Source organism: Electrophorus electricus, chromosome 13 (assembly GCF_041902795.1).
Source record: "Electrophorus electricus isolate QZ-2024a chromosome 13, ASM4190279v1, whole genome shotgun sequence".
In the NCBI taxonomy this organism is placed as follows: domain Eukaryota; kingdom Metazoa; phylum Chordata; class Actinopteri; order Gymnotiformes; family Gymnotidae; genus Electrophorus; species Electrophorus electricus.
Genome location: NC_137509.1, coordinates 6,597,501 through 6,617,659, shown reverse-complemented (window position 1 = coordinate 6,617,659; position 20,159 = coordinate 6,597,501). Strand labels below are relative to the sequence as shown.

The 20,159-nt window shown below is 40.6% G+C and overlaps 3 protein-coding genes and 1 long non-coding RNA gene across 7 annotated transcripts; 2 read left to right on the top strand and 2 right to left on the bottom strand.

Annotated features, from left to right (window-relative positions):
• Window positions 1-3,442: 3,442 nt before the first annotated feature.
• On the bottom strand, window positions 3,443-5,481 carry nicol1 (NELL2 interacting cell ontogeny regulator 1). The gene is made up of 4 exons (XM_027011435.3): window positions 5,327-5,481; window positions 4,922-5,087; window positions 4,527-4,615; window positions 3,443-4,216 (listed from the first exon to the last, which is right to left on the bottom strand). Exons 2-4 carry the CDS (start codon window positions 5,031-5,033, stop codon window positions 4,145-4,147), a joined length of 273 nt encoding a protein of 90 aa, XP_026867236.2. The 5' UTR covers window positions 5,034-5,087; window positions 5,327-5,481; the 3' UTR covers window positions 3,443-4,144.
• Window positions 5,482-6,126: 645 nt separating this feature from the next.
• nelfa (negative elongation factor complex member A) lies at window positions 6,127-14,322 on the top strand. Of its 3 annotated transcripts, XM_081694860.1 has the most exons (12): window positions 6,127-6,229; window positions 7,840-8,049; window positions 9,321-9,492; window positions 9,898-10,059; window positions 10,208-10,297; window positions 10,432-10,559; window positions 10,896-10,965; window positions 11,071-11,159; window positions 11,450-11,561; window positions 11,826-12,136; window positions 12,246-12,345; window positions 13,032-14,322. In XM_081694860.1, the coding sequence occupies exons 2-12, from the start codon at window positions 7,840-7,842 to the stop codon at window positions 13,214-13,216; spliced, it is 1,629 nt and encodes a 542-aa protein (XP_081550986.1). In that variant the 5' UTR covers window positions 6,127-6,229; the 3' UTR covers window positions 13,217-14,322. The 3 variants fall into 3 exon arrangements, with proteins under 3 accessions (XP_081550986.1, XP_026867256.1, XP_026867257.1); XM_027011455.3 differs by having other exon boundaries at window positions 6,135-8,049; XM_027011456.3 differs by lacking the exon at window positions 6,127-6,229 and having other exon boundaries at window positions 7,877-8,014.
• On the bottom strand, window positions 14,288-19,222 carry faah2b (fatty acid amide hydrolase 2b). 2 transcript variants are annotated; one of them, XM_027011454.3, is made up of 11 exons: window positions 19,037-19,222; window positions 18,408-18,490; window positions 18,171-18,307; window positions 17,051-17,260; window positions 16,822-16,941; window positions 16,386-16,521; window positions 16,160-16,277; window positions 15,944-16,063; window positions 15,470-15,728; window positions 14,965-15,153; window positions 14,288-14,729 (listed from the first exon to the last, which is right to left on the bottom strand). In XM_027011454.3, the coding sequence occupies exons 1-11, from the start codon at window positions 19,220-19,222 to the stop codon at window positions 14,506-14,508; spliced, it is 1,782 nt and encodes a 593-aa protein (XP_026867255.2). In that variant the 3' UTR covers window positions 14,288-14,505. The 2 variants fall into 2 exon arrangements, with proteins under 2 accessions (XP_026867255.2, XP_026867254.2); XM_027011453.3 differs by having other exon boundaries at window positions 15,617-15,728.
• LOC145643493 (uncharacterized) lies at window positions 15,952-19,071 on the top strand. The gene is made up of 5 exons (XR_014115930.1): window positions 15,952-16,086; window positions 16,195-16,329; window positions 18,178-18,337; window positions 18,431-18,511; window positions 18,935-19,071. It is a non-coding gene; the product is annotated as an uncharacterized LOC145643493 (long non-coding RNA).
• Window positions 19,223-20,159: the final 937 nt, after the last annotated feature.

The following is a 20,159-nucleotide window of genomic DNA, read 5'->3' as shown; positions in this document are numbered from 1 at the left end:
ATTATAGTTAATAAGAATATATGACAATATGTCAGTAGAAACAATCTATATAAATTTAGCACCCTGTAAATCTGGCTGTTAAATATTATATTATTATATATGCTCTCAAAGCAATATGTCAGTGTGTATGAGAGATGCACTCCCTGTTTACAGCTTTCTGTCTCAAAAAAGAAAGCTGTATCCATGTTTGTCCTGAGATGCAGTGTCAGCACCTAATATGCACCCACTCATATGGAGTCATGCCCACAGCTATGGGCATCAACCGAGAGAGAGAGAGAGAGAGAGAGAGAGAGAGAGAGAGAGAGAGAGAGAGAGAGAGAGAGAGAGAGAGATAGATAGAGAGAGAGAGAGAGAGAGAGAGAGAGAGAGAGAGAGAGAGAGAGAGAGAGAGAGAGAGAGAGAGAGAACGAGAACTAGCCAGAACTGGATTTTGCAAGCAGGGAGCGGCACACAGACAGATGGGGTGGTGGTGGGATTCAGGATGGAGAGATTATTCTTGAAAAATTTATCTCTTCTTTATTTTTTGGAGGTTTTATTTTTAAGATTTGTCCACTCTTGTCTCTTTTTCCGATTATCAGATTACAGTAGAGATGACCAGATTAGTAGTTTGTGCAAGATGCAAATGAGACAGTACATTGTGTAATTTGGCAAAGCCAGTATACACACACACACACGCATATACACACATGCACACACAGAGGTCATGGACAGCATGCCTCATACCTAATGTCAGCCTTCTTCCAATCCTCTGCCTCCCCCTCACTCTCTCAGTCCCACTTCTCACACTGCTCCAGCAGCCATGATATCCCTGCTTCCTGTAGATGCTCAGCCAGGCGAACCCATTGACTCCACCTCATACGGCAGCCCTGACCTCCCGCCTCTTCTTTATTCCTCTCCCTCTCGCTCCACAGCCTGTGGCTATGAGAAAGTGAATATTTCATTATCGGACATAGCTAGACCCAAGGCTATTCATAGATCCGGCTGCTAATGGGGAATTCATCTGAAGGCTCTGCAAAAATATGGCTGCATAATTAATGCATTATCACCTGCATTAATTTTTCATGAGCACTTCATTGCCACTGGAGGAATGCCTCAACCAAATTCCTTTGCTGAAAGTTGTGACTTAAAACTTACTAAGGGGCCAGTGTCGCTTACTTGCGGAAGCCAAAGCTGAATGTTTTCTCAGCTTTTGCATGTATATGTGCTCAATCCGTATAACAGTATAACCGTTTAATGATATAACAATATAAGAGTATAACAGTATAACTGTATCACAGTCATAACAGAAGTCCTCATCAGTAATGAGTGAATTTACAAAACTGTATGTGTCTAAAGTATGATGTTATAGTTCCTCTGGGAATCAAACTTGAATGCTTAATTCTGCATTGATTTCACCAGCAGCAATGATTATGGGCCCAGCCCCCATAGCTTTGATGTTATTTCTCTTCCTGTATCTTGAACAAGTGACAGGTTTATTAGTAATGATGGAAGATTAAATGACTGATAATTAACTTGATTAGAGTTATTAAATAGATAATTTTTGCTATATGTGATAAGCTTTTTGAACATGCAGTAAAAACACAATGAAACAAAGAAGTGGGCTGTGTAACAGGACATGTTCTTGACTCTGTTAGTGAGTAAATGGTAGGTCCCAGGCAGGGATATCAGCACACTTAAACTGTGGCTCACGCCAGCCTCCTCAACAACAAAATCATTCATATCATACCAGCATATCATTCTACCAGGAAAGTGTATTGTTCATTTTCACTTTCAAATAATCAAAGTTCCATGCAGTACTTTAGTGTCCTAAACTTCGAGGTTGAGGAAGAAGACAATGCTGTCTCACACAGACTCCAGCATAGTGGTACTGTAAGTTAATGATTATGTAATTTTCTATTTTGCACTTACAGAATACTAAGTGTACCCTAAATATATTATAAACAATTATATTTTACTCGGTTTACTCTACATTTAGCTCATCTGCTCCCTTAAATGACATTTCCTCTGTAAGCAGTTAACAGTTTGTCACACCACTGTGGCTTTGTCACAATAGATCCATTTACAATTTGCAAACACAGAATTACCCATAGAGTTCTGAAGTCTTTTAAAATTTACAACAGAACAATTCTAAAAGTCAGTAGTCCAAGGGTTGGACCTCTAGGTTCTTGGCTTAACAGTTTGAAGACCCATCAGGTGAGAGAGAGATTAGTACTGCTGGTAGGTTTGCCTCAGTGTGTATGTTTCAGTGAGGCATGGCTGGGTCAGCCTCATAGACATAACACAGGTCAGATATGAAATGGGCAGGGGTAGCTCAGTGGTTAAGGTACTTGACTAGTAATCAGAAGGTTGCCAGTTCATGTCCTATGACTGCCAGGTTACCACTGTTAGGCCCCTGAGCAAGACCCTTAACCCTCAATTGCTCAAGTTGTACTTAGGCATAATTTTAAGTCGCTTTGGATAAAAGTAAATGCCAGCTTTGTCTGACTATACTCAGAAAATCTGTTTGGTAACATCATGTTCCCTTAGAAGGGCATGGGAGGGGGGTGTATATTAAATTCATTCTTATTTGTCTATTATTAGTTATTACTATTACTATTACTAACTTGTCACTCAACTTTGAAGTGGATGACTGAAATTGTCTGAATTCATGCAGCATCACGCCAAACCATGAGCCCAATGTATGCAGAACCAAGAGAAGAAATCATAGAACAGGGTGTTTTTAGAGCATCCTCTCTGGGACTTGGGCAGGGTAAGGCATGCCAGGACACTGCTGCTTTCATTTTAAAACTGAAGTCCTGTAGTTACTGCTGCTGTAGCTATTTATTTCCTTTACTGCTGTACAGGGCCTAACCTGCGCTGAAGTGCTGCAGCGATGCGACACTGTAGGCGTGCATCCCCCGCTGGGTCTGGCTGTGAAGCACCCTCCACGCGGTGTATGAAAGTGCAATTAGTGCTGCAATCGATTTAGATGTCAAAACCTAAACAACCATCAGTAGAATTTCTCAATATTTCATTGTGTTTTGAACAAAAACATTGTCTCTAAAAAGGAATATTGTATTGATTAAACTGTACCAACAGGAAATAAATGCTTATACACTGAGCACAGCATATACATTCTTAAAGGAATCTGTTTTAGTTCAATTTCCATTCACTTCAAAGGTGATTGGATGATCACCATTTACTATTAAAACAGAACCATTCCAAGGAACACACACTAAAAGCATACTGATATGTGAGTACTGTGCGTTTGTGCTAGTCAACTAGACTCATCCGTGCTTACATTAACACCCCTTTCTGTCTAGTGTTGATAATTAACATAAGGGAAGATTATTCTCAGACTGCGTACAGGACCCTCATTTCATTCCATTGTAAATAATATGTTATAATTTAAATTTGTAAAAAAATTTAATAAGGTACCAACAGAACAAAATAACCACAAAAGTGACAATTGTAGCAGCTACATTTAATGGGGCATTGCTTTATGATTTTTAATGCTCTACAGAGCAGGGAAATCTGTATTACAGCTAACAGTTATGGAACAGTTAAAGCATTTGTTATGGCGTGATGACAGACAAAACGTCCATATAAACCATCTAGATTTGTGTATGCCTAGTCTTCATGCAGGTTCATATCAATTAGCTACTCTTACAACAAACGCAACACTGCCATTGGAGCATATTTCACATGATAATATTACAAGTTAATCTCCATAAATGAATTTCTTCTCTATAGGCTTTAGCATTGAAAATACATCTATATTATATGGTGCATGTCTAGAGTTAGTCATTCACATGGTCTTCATAAAGGCTAATAAAATATAAGTCTAAATAGCATGGGAAGAAGTTCTACTGTGCAAATAATATACTGTGTTATGCATGTTCCACATGTTTGAGTGTGAAGTTCCATAACAAAGAAACATTCTTCAACATTACACATATCATCACAACATTTATTATAAAACCTGTAAAATGTAGGCTAAAAGTTGAATACCACTGATCGTGTTAGCAAAGACAGCCCAGCAAATTCTGAAATGCTAGAACTAACTGTCAGTGAATAAGTATATGTCAATAAGTATATAAGTGAGTAAGTATACAAGAACAAGGTGTAATGGCCTGGCTGTTGAGTGTGGGAGCAGTAATGATGTTCAGGTTAGGGTGTTGACAGGCAGGCAGTCACACAGTGCCCTCCTCTCTGCTCGCAACACCAGAGTCTCAGTCTAAGGAACACAAGGGACAGGCAACAGGTCAGAAACGTCTAACAGATACAGTACTAATCTATGGGAATGATGTCACCTTCTTCAAGTAAGTAAGTATGACACAGATGTGTTTGACTAAAGTATTCTTACTTTCAGAGACGTGATGAACCCTGAGCATTCTCTGCATTGTTAAATGTGTTAAAGAAAGTTGCCCTAAAACACTGCACAATCTCAGCAACATGAACTTAAATACAAAATAATAATAATAATAATAATAATAATAATAATAATAATAATACAAACTTTACAAACTATCTATATAAAGACTTACCCGCGAGTCAAGGTTGAACGCTGTCTTCTTCAAATCTTGCAGTGCTCGCTGCATGAATTCAAACGCGTGGCAGTCCACGCAGGGCCGACCTAACAGAAAAGCAAATTGCATTGACCCAGATTGTGGGAATGGCAGACCAAAGTGCGTTCTTCATTGGATGAGATACCATATTATTTAGTGTACCAGATATTAGGGTACATTACGCCAAAGTCAATAGACACATTATAGCGTGTCTACATGCCACACCTTGTACTGTCACCTGTGCTGCTGAGTATGTTTAGTGACAATTAGCCTAGCCCACTTGCTTGGATGTACAGACTCTGAGGTAGATACTGATTAGATTCTGAATACAATGTATTCAGCACTGACAAAGGATCATTTTCAAAATGCCTTACTCTCTGCAGGAATGACCGTCCCCGACTCCTGCTCGGCTGCAATCTGCCTAAAGCAGAGAAGCTGAACTGCTAACAACAGCATCACCTTAGCGGAAACGCTGGTCGACCTCATACTGTCGCCCAGTGGCCTAGTAGCTAGCTCAAAACAGCGATGGAGTACCAAAACCTGTGAAAATAGAAAACCGAAAAACTTGTTACCGGTTATTAACACATACAATCGGAGAATCCTTTTTACTTTAAGATGTTCGGTAAATGTGTAATCTATGCCATGCAATCAGCTAAAGATTGTCTGTATTTGTCTCAGAAATTTAAAAAGAATATAATTAAACAGCAAGAGATGCAATAGACTCGAATATTGCTGGTAAAAGGTAACTAGGCTAATTAACCCAAAACACTGCTGTTTACCTGTAGTACAAAATAAGACCAACGACACCAAATAACTCCACCAAATTCGTCGTGTATTTTAGCCTATGTTGCTAAAATTCCAGACACCTATTCGCTCTTCGTCTGCAAACCAGTGCAATCCTGGCCAAAATATTTTATACAACACTCAATACATGCTCTTCTCTCTGATTCGTTCATACTGGTCACATGGGTAGCAACGTTGCTGTGATTAGCTTAATATATTTTGCCATCTTGAGATATCGAGTATTGTTACAGTCGGTCATTTAAGCAGTCTTTTAAAGTAATTGTGGTTAACTTTCATAACTGATCAAATAATAATAATAATAATAATAATAATAATAATAATAAATTGGCAAATTAACAAAACCTCAAACAATAAGATTTTTTTATTCCACAAACGATATGAATATGTATTCTGGCACTATTCATTACAAAAACTCCATCCTCGTACACAAAGACAGGCAAAAATCGCATAACACTGCAAAACATAAATAAACATACAAACAAAAATAGTATGCAGCACACAACACAAAACACAATACAATAAACCGGACTGTCAGAGAAGCAGTTTTTATGTAATGTGCTGACAGAAATTGCAGGTGTGAAAGCAAGTAGTAACAGAGATGAAGTTCAGTAAACTGATATAGATTAAATAAGACAGTAAAGAGGTGAGTTGCAGAGGCAGTGACGTTGGTCTTGGCTGCTGATTAACCAGTGATATGGCACTAGGGAAAACATTTCACGTGCCTGCAAGTTTTGATCCGAATGGATTTTATAAACGGCGACCGCCGAGGAAGTCGCATGTTTCCCATCTACAGCATTAATGTTCCTGCAATAAGCTTGTCAACTCTTATTATAAAGGTCGGCAGCGGAGGACGGTAGTAACGCGCTACATTTACTTAAGTAACTTTTTCAACAAATTGTACTTTTAAGAGTTGTTTTAAAAGAGGGTGCTTTACACTCTTACTCGAGTATATTTGCGAAGTCAAAATGTACTTTTACTCTGTTATATTAGTCGACGTTCCTTCTGTTACATTTAAAAATAATTTTTACATTTTGTACGCAGCTGTTAGCTAGGCCACGTAGGATATCTAGCTAGCCAGCCGGTCTGATCAGTCGCCTAATTGCACAGTAAATATAACGTATAAAAGTACATATAAAAGTAAGATGTCTAGTAAGTGACCGTGGGCAAGAGCTCGGAATATTCCCAGAAACTGTACTAATCACAAAGTGATCACTAAATCCAGTGTGATGCTTGTGACTTGTTATATTTATCCGATATGAATAACCGCATGTATCTTAAATATAACACATGAACTAAATAGGACAAAGACCCAGAGCAAAGAAAAACAGCTGTTTATAAATTATTTTTGCAGGCTGAATCCAAATATGTTTTCTAAATTTCTCAACTATATGTTTTTTGTTCCCATATATTTTCAGTTACATGTAAGGCATTTAGCAATGTGCTTTTAGCTGTCTACTTAGACAGCACAAATAGTTTACAACCGATTATACTCATATATCGTTATGTATAGTAGGCCTATGGAAAATCGGTACCAAAGAAAGTGGATTCCCTCTATATTGGCAAACTATTACTGGATATCTAAGAGGGCTGTTCAAGAATGGACATATTTTAAGTGTAACAATAGCTTTATTAATAGGTAACATATACTTAATGTAAAATTCACTTAAACCCATGCCTGAGAAAAACATCTTTAAAACAAATTTGTATTCAGCGTAAAAAGAACTATGAGAACTACATATTTTAGTTTTGGGGCACACACGCACATATTGTTGCCTTGTGTTCTTAAATTAGTTCCAATGAAATATCTCGCTACTTGAGTACTCTTTTTAACAGATACGTTCTTACTTTTACTTAAGTATTAATTTAAATGGCTACTTTTATTTATACTTGAGTTATTATTATTTTAAAAATAACAGTACTTTTACTTGAGTACATATTGCGGCTACTCTACCCACCTCTGGTCGTCAGTGACTGGGAGGTCACGGCAATGACCTTTTGAACAAACACGTTTTCCATGAAGTTTGCCAGCTGTTGGATGGGACAATAGCAAAGCCAATCCATACTTAGAGTGGCACGTTTTCAGTGTTGAATTATTAGAAATCTACCATGTCCAACGAGATGCTGATTTTGCAGTTTTTCATAAAAGGTTTCTGCGTTTTGGGGAGTTATAAAGGATATATGCGTCCCAACTCGCATGCCCAAGGATTGTTAGAAACTTTTGATCCCCGCCAGGTATTTATGTTCTCAAAGGAAATAGGTGGCCATTTATGGTCTCACTAAAAAGTAGTGATACTTATTTAGTTCGCTCCATTTTCACGTGAAAGTTAGGAGAAACTTGGGTGAAAGGGTTTCAACGCCTGGGATAATAACGCGACAACGTTTTCTCTGAGTGGTATTGCGCTCCTGCTGTCACATGGGTCCTGACGCTGCTGTGTTTTCTTAGGTAGCCCGTTAAAATGCCCGAACTAATTATTCGTCTCTTTCCAAGATGGCGTCGATGAGGGATAGCGACACCGGCCTGTGGCTTCATAATAAACTAGGCTCAACTGACGAGCTGTGGACGCCCTCAAGCATTGGTTCGCTGCTGACAGTGTCGGTTATTGACAACATACGGTTGTGTTTCTCCAATCTGTCGCCTCCGGTGAAGCTGAAACTGCTGCTCGGTATGCTGCATCTCCCGCGCAGGACTGTTGACGAGGTGGGGCTGCATGTTGCTATGATTGACTGACTGAGGAGCTCAGATGGTGCCTAACAATAACACACACGCAGCAACCTAGACGGTTTGTTGCTACGACAAACCAACCTTTTGCAGTAAACCGCAGCAATAATGCATATTCGTGTCCGTTTTCGCAGCACAAATCTGAGAATCCTTGAAGTTTTAAGATGAGTTAGCTAAGGCTAGCAAAGTTAGCAAAACTAACGGTGTCCCTCAACTATTTGGCTAGCTAACATGAAGCTAAACTGCCCACTGCTAGGTTTTTTTTTTTAGGTGAAACAGATTTCTTAGGCGTTTTCTAACAAGTTATCAACACAATGTTAATGACTGAGCCGAATAACTAGCTAGGTAGCCGCTCCTTCAGTACTGGAGTTAATCGAGGTCGGTTGCTAAAGACACAAAGTCACGCGCTGCATTTAGTAGAACGTACGCTCGTGCTAATTACGCTTGTGCACGTGGGCTGACTGTCAGTAGTGTTTTTTGCACGTTTTTATTAGGGCTTTCATTGTTGATCAGTGGACAGTAACACCAGTGAATGATTTGTCCCCCGGTGTTGAGTTCTCTGGTTTTGCATTTATTTGTAAAAGCACTTGATTACGTTTTTTCAGTATTCTGTACGTATGACCACGCCCCTTTATTATTGTCAGATAGGGCTGATAAGAGAGCGCATCATTAAAGCATCGTCACGTTTGTACACTATAGAACTTGAATATAGTAAATATTAGTGGGAAAATCTTATCTTACTGTGTGTAGTTTAGAGGGATCTATTGCCTACGTTGTATGTACGATATGTCTGTATGAGTTTGGTCTCTGCTGATGCCTTAGGCTCAGGTGTATCACATCAGTCAGCTCCCTCTCAGTGGTGTATAAGTTAATAAGGAGTATTTTAGGTTGTCTTTTGTAATGGTTACAAAAGATGCTTGTTAAACAGTTGCCCTGTTCTGTGGTATTTAATATCAATAATTATTCAAACAGCACTAAATGGTTTATGCAATAGTCAGTTTGCAAATTGGTATTCCTTGGTATGTTTTTCATTCACTAGCTTCAGGATATCTGGCAATCAGTGTTACCATCTAGTGTCTGGTTATTTCTTGTAAAGTCCCTTCAAATAAGTAAGCCATTGCTCATTGATTGCATTCTGACCTGTCTGTGTGACATTATTAATTTCATAATGCAGACTTCAGTTAAAAGAAGACATAAATTTTTCCTTCTCTTTCTCTCTCCTGCTTTTCTACCCCATGTTGTGGTGTCAGATGAAGGAGGCTCTGTCGGAGATCATTCAGTTAGCCACCGTTGACTCAGAACCCTGGGTGCTGATGGTGGCCGACATCCTGAAGTCGTTCCCGGAGACAGGCTCTCTCAACCTGGACCTGGAGGAGCAGAACCCCAATGTGCAGGACATCCTGGGGGAGCTCAGGGAGAAAGGTCAGAAAGGAGTAAGGGTTTGTGATGTACATGGTCAAAGGTCATGCAGTGAAAGGGCAATATTCTCAGTCAACAAGGCTTTTATTTTGCTTGTCAGATATTTGCTTGTCAGAGGGCAGTGGTGCTTGTAATTGGGACTTGTATTTGGAAGGTTGCTGGTTCAAGCCCCACCACTGCCAAGTTGCCACTGTTGGGGCCCCTGAGCAAGACCCTTAACCCTCAATTGCTCAAGTTGTACTCAGTCACAATTGTAAGTCGCTTTGGATAAAAGTGTCAGCTAAATTCCATAAATGTAATTATTTGGTGAACTTGATTCTTTGCAGGTACACCTCAGAAGATGCAGCTAGCTTCACTATGTCTGTAGACTTACTGCAGTGTGTGTGTATGTGCTTTCTTTTACCTCAGTCAGTGAGTGTGAGGCATCTGTCATGTTGCCTCTTGAGTGTCAGTATCTGAATAAAAGTGCTTTGACCACACTGGTGGGCCCCCTCACACCACCCATCAAACATTTCCAACTCAAGAGGAAACCCAAAAGTGCCACACTCAGAGCCGATCTTCTCCAGAAATGTAAGTGCATGCATGCATGCGTGCATGTGTGTGTGTCTGTATGTGTGCATTCATGTTTGTGGGCATAGAAATATTCAGTGTGTGTGTGTGTGTGCAGTTTATTGTGTGCTTGTGTGAGTTAACTGTTGTGGCTGTATTCAACTTGTAGCTACAGAAACTGCACAGCAGTTAAAGAAAACAGCAGGAGTGCCTTTCCATGCTAAAGGAAGAGGACTTGTCAAGAAGATCGACACCACAAGTGAGTTAAATAATGGATCTTTTTTTGCTTTCTCTCTTGCACATTTTCACATACTTGTTCTATTGCAGTCACCCCCCACATACATTCGCACACACACTTGAGAAGCTGTAATAACCTGTGCCATTCTGCTTCAGCACCGCTAAAAGGGATCCCCAAGGCTCCGTTTCGCAACCCCACCACTCCCAGTATGTTTAGCCCCCCCAGCAACAGAGCTCCCATAGCACCAGCCCGCACACCCCAGCGCAAGGAGAGAGGTGTGAAGGTAATGCCACACCACAGACTTGGCACACATCCTCAGAATGCTGACACATGGATCCAGTTTACTCAAACCCAGATTAAGCATAAAACTAATTTCCAGTGGCAATATATTATTTGCATTGCAGTTTAATCCAGAACTGGGCTTTAATCCAGATCTGGCAAACTGACCCTTGGTTCTTCACACAAAACATTGGCTTTGCATTTGACATTTTCAAATAAATTCCAAGTTTACTGTGTGTTGGGGAGTATATCAGCATACACTTATGTGAGATGGAGAATTGCAGAAGATTATTCAGTCATTTGGTGTGTTATTGCAAAGTGTTTTGTTTTTCTTGGCTAGTTATTAGATATTTCAGAGTTGGATATGGTGGGAGCAGGCAGAGAAGCCAAGAGGAGAAGAAAGACATTGGGTAAATTTTGTTAATTGTCATTAGTGCTCAGAGCTGTAGTCCTAACAGCACTTCAAAGTGATCTTGCCTACAGGTCAACAGTGCCTTGCCCTCTCTCTCTTTCAGACACAGAAGCAGGAGAGAAGGCAGCCAAAGAAGAGGCAGTGGTGGAGAATGCTACCCCAGATTACGCTGCTGGTCTGGTATCCACACAGGTATGTATAGAAACTGTGCGAAAATGCATTTTTCTTAATGTACATCATTCTAAACAGGCTGTAATCTTCAGGTCTAATAAGGGGATCTTATTGGTGGATTAAGGGGAATGAGGTGAACGTTGCTTTGACTGACCTCTAATAGTGTCTCTTTCAGGAATATTAGACAGTTGGCAAAGCCTGCATCATTGCTATCAGTCTGGTTCCACAAATGATTTATTTTCGATCACAGTAAACATGTTTTTGCTGTAAATGAACTTGTATCAGCAAATTCAATTGAATTCTTTGAATAGAAACTGGGGGCGTTGAACAACGAGAGTGCTCTCCCGTCAACGAGCTACCTCCCAGCAACCCCCAGCATGGTCCCCTCCTCCTCCTACATTCCCAGCTCCGAAACGCAGCCAGGTGTGACACTGCATTTTAATCACTTCAGGTTTGCTTTAGTCCTAGTGCACTGCTAATGTAAGGTGTGAACTTTTTAAATTTAATCCATGCATCCTATTAGTAGAGAAACCTTTTACACAACAGCTGATAAATTTGCAAAATCTGTTGCAAACTGTATAATATTAGCCATTACCTGACAAATTGTTTATTGTTGAGCCTAATTTTATTTAATTTTGTTTAATCTTTCTCCTATGTTGGCTTCTTTGTGTTTGTGCTTTTCTTTAGCAAACGCAGGTGGTTCGGGTCGTGATGCTACAAACCGGCAGCCAGAAGAGTCTACAGCTACCAGCACAGCTGCTGCCGCACTGCCGGGCCAGTTTAAACAGAGACCACCCATGTACAACGCCAGCACTGCCAGTCCCACAGCCCCGACCTCCCCTACCACGCCCACCAGCACGCCCCTCAACAACGCCCCGCCTCCCGCTGCCACGGCAACACAACCAGACACACCCACTGCACCGCCCAACACCACAGCTCAGCCCACCCCTACGCCAGCCCCCCAGCAACCACCACCCAAAAAGAATCTGTCACTCACGGTGAGGGCATATTGGTCTGGGACTCACCAAGACTTTCCTTGAATCTTTAAGGGACTTCCTAAGAAGTGTTTACTGTTTACTGTGTTTACTGTGTTTACTGTCACTGCAGAGAGAGCAGATGTATGCGGCGCAGGAAATGTTTAAGACTGCAAACAAAGTTACTCGACCAGAGAAAGCGCTTATCTTGGGCTTCATGGCAGGATCAAGAGGTACTGTGGTTCTCATATACAACCAGTCACATTTACAGCATTTGGCACTCTTATCTAGAGTGACTTAACAAAGTGCTTTGCCATTTGCTCATAGAATGAATCCTAACGAGTACAGTAGATGTTAGTCACCACCTTGAGACTGGCTTGAACAGGAATACACATTCTATGATTATCTTTATAACTAAGGGTGTAAAAGATACATTAGTCATAAACTTGATTACAAGTCATACAAAGTCTTTGGCACATAATACACTTTTTCAGCTGTAATATTAAAACAGTACCTTTAATTTAAAGTTTTCCTGGACAGTGAATAAGTCTAGTCTTACTAAATTGCAGTTCCAGTTGTGAATCATCATAGGGAAGTCATTTTAGTCTAGGTTTAGACTTAATTTGGGTCTGGAAAACCGACTCAGCAACAGGTAAAACTGTTAAATTTAATACACAGTTCAGTTTATTCTTTGTTCTGCAGAGATGTGCTTACTGGACTGAATATTTCAGTAAATCAGATTCATGGGCTCAATTTCTCCTAACCAGTTCTATGCAGTTGTTTACAGACTTGTGCTGAGGTGACCATTTTCCAGTGTAAAATAGTTTTTAGTCTAGGACTGGGCTCTGGGCATTGAGTTATAGCTGTGTAAACTTCGTGCCTCTTCTCACTGTGCCTGTGGTCTATTCATCCCCTTCAGAGAACCCCTGTCCGGAGCAGGGTGACATCATCCAGATCAAGTTAAGCGAGCACTCGGAGGTGCTGCCCAAGGCAGACGGCACAGGCAGCACTACCATGCTGGTGGACACGGTGTTTGAGATGAACTACTCCACGGGCCAGTGGACACGCCTCAAAAAATACAAGCCTATTACCAATGCCTCCTGAGGGAGGAGTCCGCACTCACCACACGCTCACACACACACACACACACACACACACACACACACACACACACACACACAGAGTATGTGGGCCAAATTGTGAAATACTGGGATTAGGGCAACATTAGGGCAAGGGTTCGGGGGGTTGGATTAAGGGGAATGAGGTGAACGTTGTTTTGAGTGACCTCACTTCCTTATCTTAATGTTCCTGCATTGCCAAAAGCCAGGGACCTTAGATTTTTGTTTTGTCTTTTTGTAATATGTTCATTAATTTTCATAGCCCTGAAAAATAAAAAACAAATCCAGAATGTTGGCAAAAACAAAATGGAACAAAACTGGAGTTGTTCCTCTAGAATGTTTAGACCTTTGAAGAGACCTGTCAATATGGCATCATATAACAGCCATAATAATGGCTAGAAACAGGAAATCACGCTGTCTGGTTCAGTGTGAGAATGTGAGAAAACTATGAATTTGGCAAAAGGAAGTAAAAAAAGAATGGGCAGATTCTTTTGGTGGTTATATATATTTTTACATTCTGAAGGATGTTTGTTTTTTAGCCTCATAGAAGAAGGGAATAAAGTCAGTCAGATCCATGTCCAGATTTGAGAAGTTTGCTGAAATTCCAAAATACTGCTATGGCATTCCTCAGATCTACTTTTTGGGAAGAGGGAAATACCAGAATTGTTTTACTAGAAATATCATTTGTTAGAGGCACACATAAATGAAATTTTCACCAATCCATAAATAATGCAGGATCTATGATACATAAAAAGACAAATGTTAATCAGTAAAGAAAGGTTTTAGCAGCAACACCTAACAGATGTGATGTTAGTCCTAAATGTGTCTCAAGACAAGTATTGACTTGGAATGAAGCTGGAAAATAAATTGGACAGAAGTTCCAATGAAAATCCCAAACTGTTTGTTAAACAAGTTACATGGGTGAGCTATTAAATGAGGTGAATGGGCAAACCATTAAAACTTTTTTTTTTTTCTTCTTTATTTTTTTAACAGGGGAAAGCTGTTAAAATGAGGCTTTTAGCACCTGTGTTTGAGAGCAAGATCACATTAACACACCTTTTACCAATGAATGTTTGTTTATTGCACACTGTTCAAACTCTTTCCAGTCCACAAACATTTGTGGTAAGCATAAAAGTAATGCAACCAATCAAAGAGCCATCCAGCAATCTGTCTGGCTTATGTGTATACCGAATATGATGTAATAAATATCTAATTAAAAGCAGAAAAACATCCCATTCAAAGAAGAGAGGATCCATTATGGACGCTGAGTCCTGTCTATGATTTTTCATGGTGCTGGGTTTGACTGAGGTTGTGTGCTCCTGCTGCCTCAGCTGCTGGCTCTCTCCAGCCCCCAAAGGCTCTCTCCAAGTACCGAGCCATGGCCAAGGTCAGGTGGTCCTGGAGTCTCCCTGCTACAACCTGCACACCCAGCGGCAAACCCTCCTCATTCAGCCCTAGTGGACACTGGCTCACAGGAAGGCCCAGGATATTGAAAATCCCTGTAAAATGTTGCATAAAAGAAGCCCACTGAGGTCTATAGTTCCTTGTCTGTTTAAATTTTTGTCTCATGTCCTAGGCTATACACAAATCCTCACCGATCCCTAAGGATGGAAAATGCTTATATGTACAAATAATGTACTTGTTTACATTTTTTTTAAACACATCATTTGTTTACCTCTAATATGCACCAAGACACCCTTGCCCCCATTTGTGTGTGCGCCACATGCCACTTACCTGTGTAAGAGAAATTAAATGGTGTGAAAATTGGATGGTGGTGTCTCGGGGCCAGGAGAGGGTGAGACGGATACAAGAGCACTCCGTCAGTCCCCAGTACCTCGTCCATCTCGCGCTGCAGCGTCTCCTTCTGCTGGAGGATGAACTGCGACGGAGTGGCACTGCAAGTGCTCACCAGTAGGGCCCAACCTGAACCAAATAGACAAGCAGGAGTATTTACACAGCTGTTAACCCTATTTCCTAGTTGGAATTTTAATCTTAACTTTAAAACTAAATGGTAATGTTATGAAAAAGTGATAATATGGGTTTTATTACAATGAGAAACCACTTGAGTTTAGTAATGTTATGGACCTGAGTCCAGTTATGCTATATATACAGATTTAGCAAAAAACCACAGATTGAGGAAAGTGATGGGGTAAACTGGTCTAACAATAAGTTAATACATTTAAATGATGATTGAATGCAGAGATGGGGAGGATTAACCAGCACAGATCTCAGCACCTACTCCAAGATTCTGAATGCACCCAAGACCAAAAAGCTGAAGCGGTGTCCATCGGTAAGCCTGGTGGTGCAAGGGGCCCACTGTGGCTCGACACGTGGCTCTGTGTTTTTGGGGTTTTTTTACATTTGTTTGGTTTTGCTGGCATGTTACCAATGGTAGGCAGTGTGTGGTCACACTTCCCAAACAACCACTTGATCAGCTCCCACAGTGGCCACGCACCGGGCCCTCCATCACTCATCAGCTCCACAAATGACTGTGGTGGCTAAAACACACCCAGACACAACGTGAGATCATGTAAATGATGAAATACAAAAGGCCAGTTTGCCATTGTATAGGTAAGATGGTAGGGTGGTTTTCGCTTTGAGAACAGTCATTAATAGCCTATCATCTTAACGTTAGTCCATAAGTGTGGCATGCTTGTCATTTTCACGTAATACTGATTACTACTGTTCTCCCCTTGAGGATTTGGTGACGGACCTTGCCATCTTTATCTGGCAGAGCGAGGAAGGTGTCAAAGATTTGGTAGGAGTACTTCAGCTGGGGGAAGCTAATATCCTTAACTCTGACTCCCAGATCTTCCTCTAGTTGCCTCACCACCTGTAAACATCAGGAGGAAGAAGGTACATATTGTTTTCAGTAGTGATTTAAATCACCAAACGTGCTACAAAATGATGAGACACCTCCTTAGGTAACCTTTCTTTGTGCTCGCATGAGCTGTTTGTCCACAGGTGATGTCAGTGGGGATCCACCATCATCCACCACTGTGAAGAAACGCAGCTTTTTCAAGTCCACTTCTAAAGACAGAGAGAGCCTGTGAACATACACAAGTGTGGATGGTCTGCAGCTGGCATGCACTTGCAAAGGTGGAGAGAATGTTATTAGAATGTGTGTGTATATGCATGTGCGTGTATATGTATACTTGTCTGCATTGGCTCCAGCCATTACTCTCGTCATAAGCAGAAGGTCTTCAGCATAGCGACACAAGGGGCCTGCACTCAGAAACTCATCATGGAGACCAGAAACAGCTGGGTGCTGACCAACATTAGAGATTATTCCTGCAGTGAAGAACAGAGTCCAGGGCTTAGTATGCACACATACCAGCCAGGATTCAAATGTATGAAATTTACATAAGATTTGTTTACATAGAAAAGGATCTAGGAGTCATGTATACATTCATCTTGGACCAGTTTCTTTAATCTTAAACAATTCTACATGGGTAGCAGGGCTGCTTCAAGGTGCACTTTTTCTCAGAAACATTCTAGACCCCTGGACCTGGTGTTTATCATCATGCAAACCCAACTCAGTATGCTTTTTATAGCACATGAGTTCAAATGGATCTAAAGTTTCAAACACACCTGGTGTCGGTTTATGTCCGAATATGCCATTAAAGAAGCAGGGCATGCGGATGCTGCCCCCGATGTCAGAGCCGATCCCAATCACAGAGCCGCCACTGCTCACAATGCTTCCCTCTCCACCTACACGGGAGAGCATTCACCATCTTAAGATATTCCAACTACCTCTATATTGGTAGGCACAGTGATGCGTTATGCAGGTCTAACTCTTGAGAATTCCTACAACACGTACCTGAGCTTCCTCCACTTGTCCTGCCTATGTCGTAGGGGTTGTTGGTAATTCCATGTAGATGGTTGCTGGTTTCCATCCACATACAGAGTTCACTGGTGTTGGTCACACCCAGTGGAATGGCTCCAGCTCTCTTCAGCAAGGCTACATGGGGTGCATCCTCGCTAGAAATCACCCCAGCTCTGGAGATCATCCCCACTGAGCAGGGCATTCCTGGAAGAGAGAAATAGGAAGGAAGAAGATGGTACAGCTATCTGTGTTAAGATGTGCTGTGCTTTTTGCAGGACCACCTAGCAGGATGGGCTAGAAGAGGCATTTTCTCTCACTCACTCACTGACTGATACACTTTGTTTGCAAACTAGCCAACACTGAATGTCATTGGACTTTATTTTTACAACAAACAAGCCTCAAGACCCCCCACGCAACACAAACAGACAATTAGTGACCTTCTAAAGGATATAAAACTTGGATAAATGGTCATAACAGTGGTCACCAACCTAATACGGCTGATATGATAAACATGCGAGATTGGCCTGTCCATCTTCTCCTGACAATGCTATTCTGTCACTCTCTGCCACCAGTTCAGCTCTATTAGCCCACAAAGTGGGCTAATATTTTGGAACACTGCGCAGCAGATTAACTATCATAGTAGCGGGGCTCTGGGAAACAAGACGCAGAAGACCACTCATTCTGTGTCCTTCAGAGATTTCCAAGTGTTTCAGATGTCATGCTTTTGACACAACATGAAAGATGCTGTGCTGTAAATGGCAGTCCAGTAAATCCTGTCTAGTTCTTCTTTTTTTTCCAGTCACTGTTGATTTATTTATTTGTTTCTTTGGTTGGTTCTCATAGTGTATATGATGGTTTTCTATTTCTTATAAACAGGGAAGAACCCTTCACTGGTCGTATTCTTACACTCTTAACATCTTGAGATCTTAGTACATTTTCAAAGTACAGTTTAGTATTTACAACAGTGTTATTGTGTATCAAGTCGGTTACATTAGCGTTTTAATCAAGCTCTTTACATCATTGTAATTGGCTATGAATATGGAACGAGAATGGCAGACAGTGTTTTGTCTGATTGCGATGCTATATAAAGGCTTTGGTTTTATACTGTGTTTACCTTGCAGGAAAAAGGATCCTTTGACAGATAAAGGGACACCCAGGAGAGGAAGTTGTTCCTGAAGTACTTCCTCACCCCCAGTGTGCTCCTCAATCAGCTGATCCACATGAGCTGCCTCCGACAGGGCTGAAGAGAATCTGGGGGAAAGAAAGAAAGAAAATAAGGCGGTTGGTATTTTTGCTACTTTGTAAATAACAACAACAAAAAAGTAACTGATCTGTAATGGTGAGAACACACCTGTCATTAACCATTGCATTTAGGAGTGGATTCACCTCCTGGATCCTGTCAATAAAGGCCTGCACCACCTCTACACTTGACACCTGTAAACAAGACGAACAGGAGTGAGTATACTCTACATTAACATTGAACAACGTGAGTTTAATTGCATGAAGCTTATATTTTTTCTAGTTTTGACTAAAAAGACATGGTGGCCCATTGGCTAGAGAACTATGTCAATAACCAAAATGAACAAACAAACAAAAAAAAAAACGTGAGATTGATGTAATTTGAGCTAATTCGGCTAAATTTAACTGTAGTTATTTCAGGGAGGTATTCTGGCAAACAGGAGGTTAGTCGCATGGTACGAACACAACATTGACACATCACAAACAGGTTTACTATTATTTTTATATATGAGAGTGATTATGTTCCTCAAACAGAAAATATCGATAATTTGTTGTAAATGTATTTTTAATATATGTAGGATGTTAGAGACACTATCGGGAACTAGACAATATATTTTTTCTTCCTGTATCCTGCTACAGAGAACACGTTATTAAAACTTCGACGTTTGACTGCAACTACATAAATATTTGCTCTAGTGCTAATCCCAGCCTGAGGTAAGGAGCGAAACTAAAATGCCAAACCTCTCTTTTGCGAATTTTCTCTGCCAGCTGCACTGCAGACAATTTGAGCAGTGGGTTTCTGATTGGTGAAAGTTTTAAGGCTCCATCGTGGCGTTGGCGTGAAAGCAACCGAAAAAGCATGTATAGCACCCCAGTAACTGCTTGAAAGATCCATTTTTTAAGGCGTTCACCGACTGTTAGTCCCATGGTAAACACAGCGAAGTCTCTACTGTTTAAATCCCAGCCTGCAATAGGAGCAGGACGCTTTGTATGGGTAACGCCTGGAGACTATGGAAAGATCTGACGTTAGCTACGTTTTACTGCCAGTTAGCATCTTATCAGCTTGCAATAGGTCATAAAGACATGAAAAGCAAAATTAGATTATGGTTATTTATTAACACTGCTGTTATGACTATTCATGTGTGCCTGTTCATGGCTATGACTTTTTCTTGTTACACCACTTATAAACTCCGCTTTGGTCTGTTAGGACTATAACAAGTTTTACTTGTATGCAAAATGTATGGTAGCCCTGTTACACTTTTTCTTTTGTGTCTCGTGTGACTGGTTTAACATATTTCCGGTTCAGAAAGTATCCGTAGAGTGCCTGACTACAATGAACGAGATTTTAGACCTTTGAAGCGACTCTGACTTTTTCATTTTGTATATAAGATTAAATGTAAGGAAACTATATTTTCACGTATGTTTTGCCATTGTACTGTTTTGTATCGGACTCCATGTAATTTTCACATTAAACTTATTCACGTTTCTAACTTTAACGGGAACTTGCGATGCTAGTTGATGACACTAGGTGGCACCATAACTTAATATTTTCAGTGGTATTGACGAAAATTTAAAAAACCTCGGGTGAATTAAAGATGTATATTAAAAAGTATTTTTGCAGTGTTACTATGACTCCCTTTACTCTCCATTTAATGAAAACATTCGTTCATTCTTTCAATCATTCATTCAAAAGTGCTTAATCCAGTTCAGGCTAGCCAGACCCAGATCCTATCCTGGTATCATGGGGAACCATCTATGAGTCTTGAATGTAAGATGAAAATTATGAAAAATACTTATTTGGTCCTCCAAGATAAAAAGGAATGACTCTTGTCTGTTTTTACAGTTAGAGTTTGAGGCCTTGTCT